At 36.7% G+C, this 12,814-nt stretch overlaps 2 protein-coding genes across 5 annotated transcripts; both read right to left on the bottom strand.

Moving 5' to 3' along the window:
* Nucleotides 1-351: 351 nt before the first annotated feature.
* LOC111242675 lies at nt 352-4,687 on the bottom strand. Of its 4 annotated transcripts, XM_022787131.1 has the most exons (3): nt 4,353-4,687; nt 2,204-2,282; nt 352-1,536 (listed from the first exon to the last, which is right to left on the bottom strand). In XM_022787131.1, exon 3 carries the CDS (start codon nt 1,531-1,533, stop codon nt 976-978), a length of 558 nt encoding a protein of 185 aa, XP_022642852.1. In that variant the 5' UTR covers nt 1,534-1,536; nt 2,204-2,282; nt 4,353-4,687; the 3' UTR covers nt 352-975. The 4 variants fall into 4 exon arrangements, with proteins under 4 accessions (XP_022642852.1, XP_022642849.1, XP_022642850.1 ...); XM_022787128.1 differs by lacking the exon at nt 2,204-2,282; XM_022787129.1 differs by lacking the exons at nt 2,204-2,282; nt 4,353-4,687 and adding an exon at nt 3,047-4,336.
* Nucleotides 4,688-7,654: 2,967 nt separating this feature from the next.
* On the bottom strand, nt 7,655-12,364 carry LOC106775849 (5-oxoprolinase). The gene is made up of 2 exons (XM_014663071.2): nt 12,148-12,364; nt 7,655-11,624 (listed from the first exon to the last, which is right to left on the bottom strand). Exon 2 carries the CDS (start codon nt 11,597-11,599, stop codon nt 7,805-7,807), a length of 3,795 nt encoding a protein of 1,264 aa, XP_014518557.1. The 5' UTR covers nt 11,600-11,624; nt 12,148-12,364; the 3' UTR covers nt 7,655-7,804.
* Between the last annotated feature and the right edge of the window lie 450 nt (nt 12,365-12,814).

The following is a 12,814-nucleotide window of genomic DNA, read 5'->3' as shown; positions in this document are numbered from 1 at the left end:
CTAAGTTGGCCAGTGGGTCTCAAATTGTGGGGAATGTCATTGTGGATGAGACAGCCAAAAATAGTGAAGGAGTATGATTATTGCAGGAGTTGACACATCTGCCACAACGATTGAGTGGGCCATGTCAGAACTCTTAAAGCATCCAAGGGTGATGAAGACATTATAACAGTTGTTCACTCATTTTTTGATCATCACAAGGCTGTCAACCATGATGATCACACCATGCCTCTGTTGTCCGTTAAAGTCGCTAAACTATTGGATGGTGTTTTCATTGGTTGTTCTATGAACCACGCCATAGGCGATGGAACTTCTTATTGGAATTTCTTTAATACTCTGCACATGAATCGAAAATGTTTAAATGATTTTCACATGCCTCTCAGGTAGAGTGAAATGAGAGAAAAATTAGCAACAGTTTTGAGAATGTGCTTTTGTAGATTGAATTTAGAAAATATGATGAAATGAAAATAACTTTTTAACATTTGTATCAAATTATGCTATTAAGAATTCAGAGGAAGATATAACAGATCTACATGTATCTGGTTTTGTCATATGGAGGTCCAAAACCCGTATAACATTAGGACCAATACACTTAGAAGTTTGAATTGGAGAACCAATATAAAAGTTTTGTTTATGCAGTCTAATTTTTGCTTTGAACTTTGAAATGGGTTTTGGGGAAGGATGGTTTTCTGTAGAAACAGTTCCTGATTCGAATTGCGAAATTGTGTTTGGAGTTGTAGTTCTGTCTTAATAGTTGCAATGTCTGAAATCGAGGATGACCACAAAACTTGCATTTCACCAATGATGCATCATTTTTGCCATTGTCGTTGTCATAGAAAATCATACATCCATTCACACAACAATCAATCTTCTTCGCTTTCAATCCCAACTTTGAAACATATCTTTTGGCTTCGTAATAATTCTTTGGCAAAGAATTGTTTGGTGGTGTTAGATCTAACACCAATTTTGTAAAGTGGTCTACCGCTTGATTGGGAACGTTCCAATTAGATTTACCAGCCATGAGTTTGATGCACACTGACAATTTGACTCAGATGAACCTTCAAATACAGGTTGGTTTGCCTCAGCCAAGAGATTGTAAAACCTCCGAGTGCTTTCATTTGGAGACTCTTCATCACGACTATCGTTTGCTTCTTGTTCAGCATGTTGACGAAGAGTATTGTCGACCATCTCTTGTATCTCAGATGTATGTACAATAGTATTCAAACTTGATGCAGGTCGATTTTCATGAGCAGTGGAGGTAGAAGGCATTTCTTCACCATGAAATGTCCAAACCTTGTAATTTGGCATGAACTCTTTTCGGTATAGGTGAACTTTGACGACTTCATCTTTCAAAATCCTTGTACATTCACACTTGATGCATGGGCATTGAATCCCTCCATCAAGAGCATAATATTCATATCGTCGAGCCATCTCCACAAACTCATCAACTCCAAGGACAAAAGCTTCCTTCATACCTCTCCTTCCGCTATAACAACGGTCGTACATCCATCCACGATGATTGGGAAAATGGGCCATGTTCTGTGACAAGCCAAACAAACAAAAACTTAGCCAAAACAGCAACACTCCATGTGACATAAGTAATAAACCTATTACTACGTAAGTCGAACATGGAAGGCAATTTGAATACTACTGTCATAGGCATGCAATAAGGGTCATGNTGAGTATTATTATTGTAGTGAAGTCCTCTTTTATAGAGTACTTACACATTGACTANTGTCATAGGCATGCAATAAGGGTCATGNTGAGTATTATTATTGTAGTGAAGTCCTCTTTTATAGAGTACTTACACATTGACTACTGTCATAGGCATGCAATAAGGGTCATGNTGAGTATTATTATTGTAGTGAAGTCCTCTTTTATAGAGTACTTNCACATTGACTANTGTCATAGGCATGCAATAAGGGTCATATTAAGTATTATTACTATAGTGAAGTCCTCTTTTATAGAGTACTTACAAATACTTACACATGTAGGTACTACCATAGGATTTGACATCAACACTACATATTCTTAGCCTACAAGTCTCCACCTATGTCTTGTTCAATTTCAAGATAAAATAAAACATCTAAAAACAAGTCGTCCCATCATTTCAAAGTAAGCTTAAGTTCAAACAGTCTAGTACACACATAAATATACATAATCACAATCGCAATCACAATAGTTATTTAACTATCTACTGACAAACCAAATTTGGTCAAGAAGCAGCTCCACAATCATAGTCAGGAGACCAATGACTGGTGGGTTGCACGTTTGATAACAAATTTCTGCAACAAATTGTATAAGGGAACAACACAATCAGACTTAGAAATGTTTATATTATGATCAAACAATATTAAAATATCTAGATCAGATGAAGAAAGCAATTAAAGCTCAATTAGGAACATCAGAACAACTTTCACATATAGTGGAGACAAAACTAGAATAGTCAACAAGACAAGCAAGAAACAAGCTATTTAGAACAGCTGGCACACTATTTGAATCCTAAGGAATGCTCTAAAAGAATTTGTACTCTTCTCATTTAGAGTTGGTTTAATTTATAGCTAAGTTTTTTCCTTTGCTCTCTTATTTAGAATATGTAGTCTTCCCATTCAAGAGGTTGTAAGGCGTATTGAGAGTCTAAGATGATATTTAGTAACAATAATCAACATTGGAAGTGATTAAATACCTGTTTAGATCTATTTGACAATAATCCGTAAAGTTAGTCTAATTTCTAAGCACCACTTCTCTAATTAGAAAAATTAGGAAATATTTAGAGCACTGAGGCCTTCAATGTGCCATTGTGTAACAACGTAGACTTTGGTTCTATAACGTTTCTAGAAATAAGTTCTTGGGTGTGGCAAGAAAATGCTTTTAAAATCATGTCCATGATATGTACCTTTTCTAAAAAATTCTAATGAGTGTACTTTGGTAGTTGCTTATGACTATAGAATGGATTAAACATGGAAGGGCTGTAATCAGCCTGTAATTTATGATTTATCCTTGTCAAATTATGTAGGTTGAGCAAAGAAGGAAAGAAGGAAAGAAGCACTTTCTAGAGCTGAAGATGGAACAGCATTGGAGAGCTCTCTGCAAGACATTGTATCACGGTACAGTTTCATGGATTTGTGGCCGTGCTCTTCTAATGATCTTGATCATTTAGCTCGGCAAGAGGTACAACTCAAGCTGAGGGGGAGTTAAGCCTATCAGTTGATGATTTTGTTGTAGTTCGTCAGGTATTTCTTTAAGAACTGTTCAGCTGTTTGTGATCCATCTTCACTCGTACTCTACATAAACAGACTCTTTGTAAGGTTAATTTTAAGCTTGTATGAAGAACTAAAGATGGACCTTTTTTGCCATTGGTTGGACTTGTGATTCATAAAAGCATTTGGCTTTTGATGCAGAAGCAGAGGGGCAAAGTAGAGATATCATTCAAATTAAATCAAAATACTGGCAACACCTTTACTCCTTAATATATTATTGTGCTTTAGTGTACAATATGCATCATTTATGGTACCTTTTGTTGCCACACTTGATTCAGTATTTATTGAAGATATTGCGATTTTACCTTTTCAGACATTAAGTTACATCTATGTTGCCAGTACCAGGCTAACTGATTTGAGCTACCTTTGTCTTGTCCTTTCGGATGTTACATTAAGTTACAGAGACAGGACTTGATACCTGCCAGCAAGGTACCAGAATAACGTCCCTCAATACCAACATTGGTCTTTTGACTAGGTGAGGTTAAAATTGTATATTATACTCACGGAATAGGTGCATTTGAAAAGCCATAGCATATGCTTGCTATTATTTTTGGGTGGTTCTGTCATCTGTGCAGTGTGTTGTATATGTGATGTGAGCATAATTGCAATAGGAAATAGCTGTTTGAATATGTAGATTGATATATTATATGCATTTTCTTAGACCCTTGTGTCATTCTAAGGAACTTAGTTTTGGAGACGAAAAGCTTAGTGAGGTAGCTAAATATTACTTTTATGCTGTCCATGTTCTATAGGATTGTTTGTAATTCTCAAGACATGACAACAACTCAAGCACTAACTCTCCAATAGGCTTAAGTCATTGGGTGAAGGCTCAAATGGTTCTATATCTAATATGGCTCATCACTCAAACACCTTTTAAGCTTTAAGGGTAGACAATACCTAGGCCTACCATATACTGTGTGGAAGTTCAACCTTTACACAGAATAATAATGCATCAAGAATCGCTGATAAAGTTTTATTTAGAATAAACAGGACAGCCTATTTGGTTCTAATAACCCAAATTTCTCACAATCACCACGTATTCTCGCTGAATATGCACCATATATGCAAAAAATAGGGAGAAAGGTATTTATTTACCTGAACCAAAACAGAACAAAAAATCCTGAAGTCACATCTATCTCTGAGTGCTCCTTCCTGAAATATTGCAAAAAGCATACTAAGCCATTGTTCCTTTCCCCAACCAATGATATTATTCAAAATGATGAACATGACTAATACATATAGGAGCAAAGAAAGTTCATATGTCTCCCACCACCTGACACAAAGCACTATGTGTTCATTCAAGTGTTCTAATAAATACTCCAAGAACACACATTATATTTGAAGGAAAAAAGTTACTAGAGATTTAGATGCACCTAATGCCTACACTACATGTATAAAAATAGATTTTGATGACTCAATACCATAATTGAAAGAATTGAAGATGATCCAGATAATTTATAATGGTACGATGTAACTGTGAAAGAGTTATTACAAGTATATATATATATATATATATATATATATATATATATATATGGATAGAGAGATTAAGATGTAGTAAATGTAGCAACATAAAATACCTGAGCAGAATTGTGGTGGATAGAGATTACTGTGGATTGTTCAAGTTTAAATTTGTAAGATCTTATATTCCTAATGATGGTATGATGGTATGGTACACACATATATATAAGACAATACTTTTGTTTTACTTCCATTATTTTCAAAGCTTTGTTTTAAAGAATTGATGAGAACAAAACAGGATGAAAATAAGTTATAAATAATAGACTTAATTCTTTGTAATGCTAATATAAAGTTTTTTGCAGTATTAATAAAACTTACTCTAGATATGAAACTTAATTGGATAAAGATATGTAAAAAAATTACATTGTGAATTTTGGGGTTTTTCTTAATGAAGAAGGCATAATGCATGATGATATGTGTTCTTTGTTCATTAACACAATGTAGCTTAAATGGCAGGCCTCTAAAGTATCTCAATCAGCAGTGAATTGACCAAGTCAACTCAAGTCTCTATAGCCACTAAAGTTGGAACAACACAGAATGCAAGACTAAACATTCTTCTTCTTCTGTTTTCCTTGTTTATGTCCAACAAACATCCAACACTTTACTTCTCTTTACAGTTCAGATACTATGTGAACAATATGACATTTGATAGTGTTTGGTTGCTGTTTTCAAGATATTTAAAACGAAAAGAAATAAGCTTGATGGAGACAGATTGGGAATTTCCCCTCTTTTGTTTCACATTGCAAGGAAAAAAGTAACAAATGCCAAAGGAGATGTGCTCTCAGAAGTTGTTACAGATCAAATGTTTCATCTCCACAACAATGTGTTCTGTGATATTATCTAATTTATATATCAACGCAAACAGGTCACCAAAATAATTTAAATCAATATATTTTGCTTTGGGCAAACAAGTTTCGAGATATGTTTATCCAAGTGATGATGAAAACTTGTGTCAGCAATTGAAATTGTAAGCTAAACGGTTAAGGAAAGTAAGAGGTCAAATATTTGTTTAATTCACGAGCTTACCTACTGAGTACTGAAGAGATGCTTATAGTTATTTTTTCTTTGCATTAAGAATAATTGTAATTTTAAAGGTTACATCAACCAGAGTTTGAACTTCTCCCAGAAACGAAAAGTGACTGCTTTAAAAGTCATTTCAATTATTAAAGTATAATGAAAACAAGCTCCGACTGATTTGATTATGACAACCCAAATCATTGACGACCATACAATCTGATTGTTGAAATGGAGAACTCATACAAAGAAAACACATCCAATACATAGCTAACTTTGGTGCAAAACCGAGGACACAATGCAGTAGATTAGAATTGAAGAAAATAATAATAAAAACAAAGAGAAAGAAGTGAGAAGAAAAATTGAAGAGGCAAAAATGTGGAGGGATAGAAGAAAAGGTTAACATAGGGCAGAAAGTAGAGCCTCATATGTCAAAACATTTGGTGATCCCGAATACAGGGACTCTGATAACCTAGTAAAATTTGTACAGTCATCACCTCCCTTTACAACATGAAAACTAGCTCATAAACAATATTATATCCCTGCCGCATGAGAGAGAATCAGGCAGGGCAAGGCCACAGTACCAAGCCCGAGCTTCAGCCTCGGCTAACCTGATTTTAGCTGTATTATCCTCACACTAACAAATGTACAATTTCAAGTACAACTAATTATTACTTCACTACCTGAATACACAGACAGGGCCATTAGCAATACCACATATGAAAAGAAAAAAGAGCAGGTGCTTCTATCATCCTCAGTTAGCTGTACATTCTCTATACCATCTGTGCAGGATTTAGAGTCAAAATAATAAGTTATAAATTACTAACTAATAAACAACTTCAAATACAATACACCAAGTTTTTGACATTGAACCTAAGCAGTCAAACACGAACCTAGGCCTTTAGCTGTACAAACATTTTCAACACCAAAACAGACATCTACCAAGATCAAAACAGCACCAAAACCAATTACCCAGTAAAGAAACAATAGAACCTCCTTCTTCATCAAATGCTACAACATAAAGAAGAAGAATCACGTTTCAACCAAATAAGTTTAACCAACGCAAAGAGGAATAAAAATAGCAAAAATATTACAATCCTCAAATTTCCCAACAACAGAAGCCTGTCAGTTAAACATAAGGTGATCCAATAAACAAAGGCATACTAAGATACCCCTACAAGATTTGAGTCCAAAACCAAATTTCATGTAAGAGATCCTAGAAGAATCCTAGTCCCAATTCAACCAAAACCAGAGGATACAATGTCTTATATAGCAAGAAGAGTTAAATACTACATGTTGAAAAAGTATGAGAATAGAAACACTATCAAAGTTGTCTAACTAACCCTACCCATAATCAAGATTTCAATTTTATGAAAAATCTAGATATTTTTAAAGTTATGTTGCTGTATGGAAGACCCAAAAACTCCTTAATATGCATGACTTACCTTCTAATCCTCGAGGATCTCCATAAGGTAGTATGCCCTTTTGGCTGGATATATATACTTCTAAAGTATATTTGCAAGTCATTTCCCAAAAGGGAAAAATTGGCCGGGACAGAAGTAACTTAGATTAGTACTTGTCAAAAACTAGATGCACACTGAAGTTAATATGTCAATAGATTTGCAGGTTCAAATACTGACAGCAGAAGAGTTTCACCTTATCAGGTATAGTTGCTCCCAAAAACCCTTTTCTACCCCTCATTTGCATAAGAATAGAATGAATGAACAAAAGATTAGAAAGATTGCACAGATTCTATGTTTGATAGAAGCATCTCAACATTATGAAATAAAAAAAAAAAAAATTGTGTAAGAGAACAGTTAAGGAAATTGTGATCATGTTGAGGGTATAATTGAACAAATATATTAAGATGGAGATTCAACTATTTTTAATTTTATTGATGTGTATAGCGTATCAATCCATAATAACAAGACAACTTTTGATGCCATGTAACCAAAACAGCAAACATAAAGTGGTTGTTCCTCACAATGTTCTTATCCAACAGACAAGAAAAATTACAATGGAGAACCCCATCCGCCGCCACCAGGAGTCAAAATTTGAAGAACTTCCCCTGGAAGCACCTCAACTGTATTCTTACCACCAAGATAAATCTTTCGTTTATCTTTCTTTATAAGGTAGTTAGCTCCACGAGCACCATCTTTCCCTCCCTTGAGCCCTCTTGGTGCATGGACACGCCTCTCAGAAAGAATGCTAACAATAACTGGGCGCCTAAACTCTATTTCTCTAAGTAGACCATCACCACCTTTATGAAACCCATCTCCACCACTGTTTTCTCTAAGTCCAAACTTGTGCAGAATCACTGGATATCTTTGCTCAAATATCTCAGGATCAGTCATTCTTGTATTTGTCATGTGGCATTGTACCCCACTGGTCCCATCCCAAGTAGGACCAGCTCCGCTTCCACCTCCAATGGTTTCATAGTAACCAAAGGTATCATCTCCAAATGTAAAATTATTCATACATCCCTGTGAACAAGCAGAGGCTTGAAATGCAGTGAATATAACATCAGTTATCCTCTGCGATGTAAGGACATTACCCCCTACTACAGCAGCAGTATCACTAGGAGAGAGAAATGAGCCCTCTGGGATAAGAATCTTCACTGGAGCCAGGCAACCTTGATTGAGAGGAATATCAACATTCACTAAACAGCGAACACAGTATATGACAGCTGCAGCTGTTACAGCCTCTGGCGCATTCCAATTACCATAAACTTCAGGACTTGTCCCAGCAAAATCAAAAACTGCTTCTCCTTTATTAGAGTCAATGCTCAGTTTCAAATGAATAATGGATCCATCATCCATGTAGTCCTCCTCTTCAATAGTCGCAAATTCATTTGACTTGGATGAAATGCTATGACCAACAGACTTCAACATCTCTCTTACTGCTGCTTCTGCATTCACCTGTACGTAATTCATGTAAGCCTGAACAGTTTCCAGACCATACTGCACAATGAGCTCTTGAACTAGAGTAATTCCTCTTTGATTTGCTGCTACCTGTGCTCGCAGATCTGATAAGTTATCTTGAATCCTGCGAGATCCTGGAATCTTATTTCCCTGACCATCAGAACTTGGAAACTGCAGAAGTTTAATGATCCCCTCTTCTTGAAAGACGCCCTTTTCCACAAGCTTAAATGCCTTAATGGCCGCTCCTTCCTCTAATATGGACTTTGAAAATGGAGGCATGCTTCCAGGAGTAGTACCCCCAATCTCTGCATGATGCCCTCTATTTGCCACAAAAAATACCACGTTCCCATTGAAGAAAACAGGTGTAATAACAGTTATATCAGGAAGATGGCTACCTCCAGCTGATGGATGGTTAGTAACCAAAACATCTCCTTCACTTAGATTCTCACCCCAGTAACTGAGCTGCCACCGAACTGTACTAGACATAGCACCTAGATGGACAGGAACATGAGGTGCATTTGCAACTAGGCCCCCACTAGGATCAAATAGAGCACAGGAAAAATCAAGTCGTTCTTTGATATTTGTTGAAATGGAAGTTCTTTGTAGTGTCCTTCCCATCTGCTCAGCTATACCCATAAATCTGTGATTGAAGATGGAGAGCTGTACAACATCCGCAACTTTATCTGATATTTTAACACTGGTCAAAGGAGATTCTATTTCAATCCTGATATTTCCATATTTGGTTATGGTGGCTCTACAGTTGGGCTCTACAATCACAGTACTATTGCCATTCATGATGATTGCTGGGCCAGACATCATGTGCCCATAGCCCAACTTATCCAGCTTATAGAGAGGTGTTTCCTGCCAACCATTCCCAAAGTAAACCTTATAGTAGCCTTCGACTATAGGATTGCCAGATGCAGGCTCTATAGCCTGTGGCCTCAATATATTTGTAACTCCTATACCACGAACTCTAACATCACATATCACAATGTTTCTGTTCTGGAGTTTAAAACCGTATTCCTGCTGAAACAATCTCACAAACTCAGCGGCATAATCATATAATTGTCCATCTTCAGCTATTTGTCTTTTGACCATGATGGCAGTGTCTGTACCTTCATATCTCAAGTTTAAGTACGTCTCTGTTGAAATATTTTCCTCTTTAAATGCTTGATTTTGCAGCTTCTGCTTTACCTGTCTTAGTAAGACAGCTTCTCGTTGTGAGACCTCAATAATAGATTCAGCTCCATATACTGCAGAATAAGGCTCCTGTGCCTCTTCTACAACATTTGCCAATCCCATTCCATATGCACTTAAGATCCCACACAATTTGTGAATAAGCACTTCTTTCATACCTAATGACCTTGCAATAGCACAAGCATGCTGAGGTCCAGCACCTCCAAAGCATGCAAGTGAATGGTTCTTTGTCTCATGTCCCTTCATTTCAGTCAACTGCCTTATTGGACGACACATTGTCTCATTGGCAACATCCACAAACCCAAGTGCAATCTCTTCTACCGACATGTCTTTTGAAGATGGATCTTGATTTCTTCGATGAGCATTTATTTGTCTAGCAAGCTCCTCAAATTTTCCCTTGCTTGACTTGATGTCAAGAGACTGATCTTCATTTGGCCCAAATATAGAAGGGAAATAATCAGGAATAACATATCCCAGAATTAGGTTGGCATCAGTAATTGCCAACTCTCCACCTTTCCGATAACATACAGGACCAGGGTGTGCTCCAACCGATTCAGGTCCAACTTGAAAGGCACCAAATTGGAACTTCAACTTTGAACCACCACCAGCAGCTACAGTGTTTATGTCAAGCTGAGGTGCTTGAATGATGGCACCAGCAATTTGGGTTTCTAGCACTTGCTCATAGCTACCTGCATATCGACTCACATCTGTAGATGTTCCTCCCATATCAAACCCAATTAATGGCTTATCCGTTTCAAGCCCGAAAAGAGTTTGTGAGTAACCAACAACACCTCCTGCAGGGCCAGACAAAATTGCTTTGTGCCCTGAGAAGGAACTCTCAGGAGCAAGTCCTCCATCTGATTGCATAAATAAAACATTCAACTTTCCAATTCCCTCATCAAATTTGGAGATGAATCCTGACAGATATTCTTTAATAACTGGGGTCAAATAAGCATCTACGCTAGCTGTTAGACCACGAGGAACAGCACGAACCATGGGACTCAAAGCAGATGATATAGAAACGTGTCTGAATCCCAGACTCAAAGCTAACTTCTGAACCTGTTGTTCATGTTGTGGATAAGTGTATGAATGCATTAGAACAACAGCCAAACAGCTAATTCCTTTCTCCAATAACCTTTTCAGTATAGGCTTTAGTGCTTCTTCACTAAGAGGCTTCACAATCCTGACAAGCTCACCTGAAATTCCTTTAACTAGCAATGAAGAAGCACCCTGATTTTCTTCTTCCTCAGACTGAACAAGCTGAACTCTTTCTTCAACCTCTACAACTTCTTCATAGAGATTTGAAGGCTTTGACACGGTCAAATCAAATATGCTAGGGCGAGCCTGGTTCCCAATCTGAAGCAAATCACGAAAGCCTTGAGTCACACACACAGCAATCCTTTCTCCCTTACGCTCCAAAAGTGCATTTGTTGCTACAGTTGTACCCATCCTTATCCACTCAATCTTGTCAGTGGGTATCTTGGAGTTGCGTGGAATTTTCTCACCAACGAATTCTTCAAGGATCCTCCTTATCCCTTCCACCGGTGCATCATCGTAGTTCAAAGGGTCAACTGAGAGAAGCTTCAAAACTTGGCCATCAGACCGACCCGGGATTTCTGCATACACATCAGTAAACGTGCCCCCTCTGTCTATACAAAACCTTAACTTCCCTTCCGTAACACTCCCCATCCTATTGGACCACAATTATAAGCCCCTGCAAAGTCAAATGGATTGAAATCCAATCACCATAGTATCTATTAAGTAACATAAATTACGTATAATATACCCACCAAAGAATTACATGTTGCTATAAAGTTTAGAAACATCAGATATTCACTTTCGTTGAAACTGCATGAATCCACCAAACAATATCAGAAAAATCATTGGCTAATTTGGTATTTTTTTTCTGTAATGCTGTGTTAATAAATGGACTTATCCAGGCCCAGTTTAGCATTTAGCCATCTAATTGACTAGTCCATTAATTTAGAAAATGAAGTCAGTTTGTGCAACCACCAGGTTTACTAATCCTATTACAGAAAATGAAATTTAAAAAGGATAAGCATAGAAGCAAAATGAAACCTCTGTCACAGATAATGCTACACAGTGCACAATGACACAATTCATATAAACACAGGACAATAACACAATCAGAAAATCAGTAGAACCGAAATCAATCAGAACAATCAGAAAACAAAATCAGGGAAATCAGGGCAAAATCAAGGTATTGCACAACAAACCTGTTTGTACTCTCAGAACCGCCGCTGCTGTGGGAACCGGCGCCGCTCTCCCTCGCGTCGCGTGGTGCGTGGCGTCGCGCGCCTCCTCTCTCAATCTCGCGTGGCGATGGTCTGTTTCTGTGCGGTGGTGGACAGTGCTCGCGGTTTCAGTGCGATGGTGGTGGCTCGCAAGCGTTCCGTCGTGGTCCCCCTAAACCCTGTATAACTACTGTGTGTACCCAAATAGACAATATATATATATATATATATATATATATATATATATATATATATATATATATATATATATATATATAATTGGCTGTTATAAGCATAAGAAAATAGTATCATAATTTTGTAGTATATTATATTTACTAAACTATAGGTATGCTTATATTAATTTTGCATTAATTGTAACTAACATATGAGTAATATTTGCGAAGAATACAATCTAAAAGTTCTTTCATTTTTTAGTGATTAACTAATTATTTCCTTAACAGGTTTTGTTAATGAATCACCTTTTAAAAAAATTAAATTATATACTTCCAATAAAATTTTATTAAATTATAAGATGTTAATGAAACACTATAATCACAAAATTGACCAAAACAAACATGTTAGTAAGACATTATGACAACTCAGCATAATTCTATTATATTTTTATAAATTAAATATTTATTTATAGACT

Source organism: Vigna radiata, chromosome 10 (genome assembly GCF_000741045.1).
Source record: "Vigna radiata var. radiata cultivar VC1973A chromosome 10, Vradiata_ver6, whole genome shotgun sequence".
Taxonomy (NCBI): domain Eukaryota; kingdom Viridiplantae; phylum Streptophyta; class Magnoliopsida; order Fabales; family Fabaceae; genus Vigna; species Vigna radiata.
This window is presented reverse-complemented; position numbering and strand designations above follow the sequence as displayed.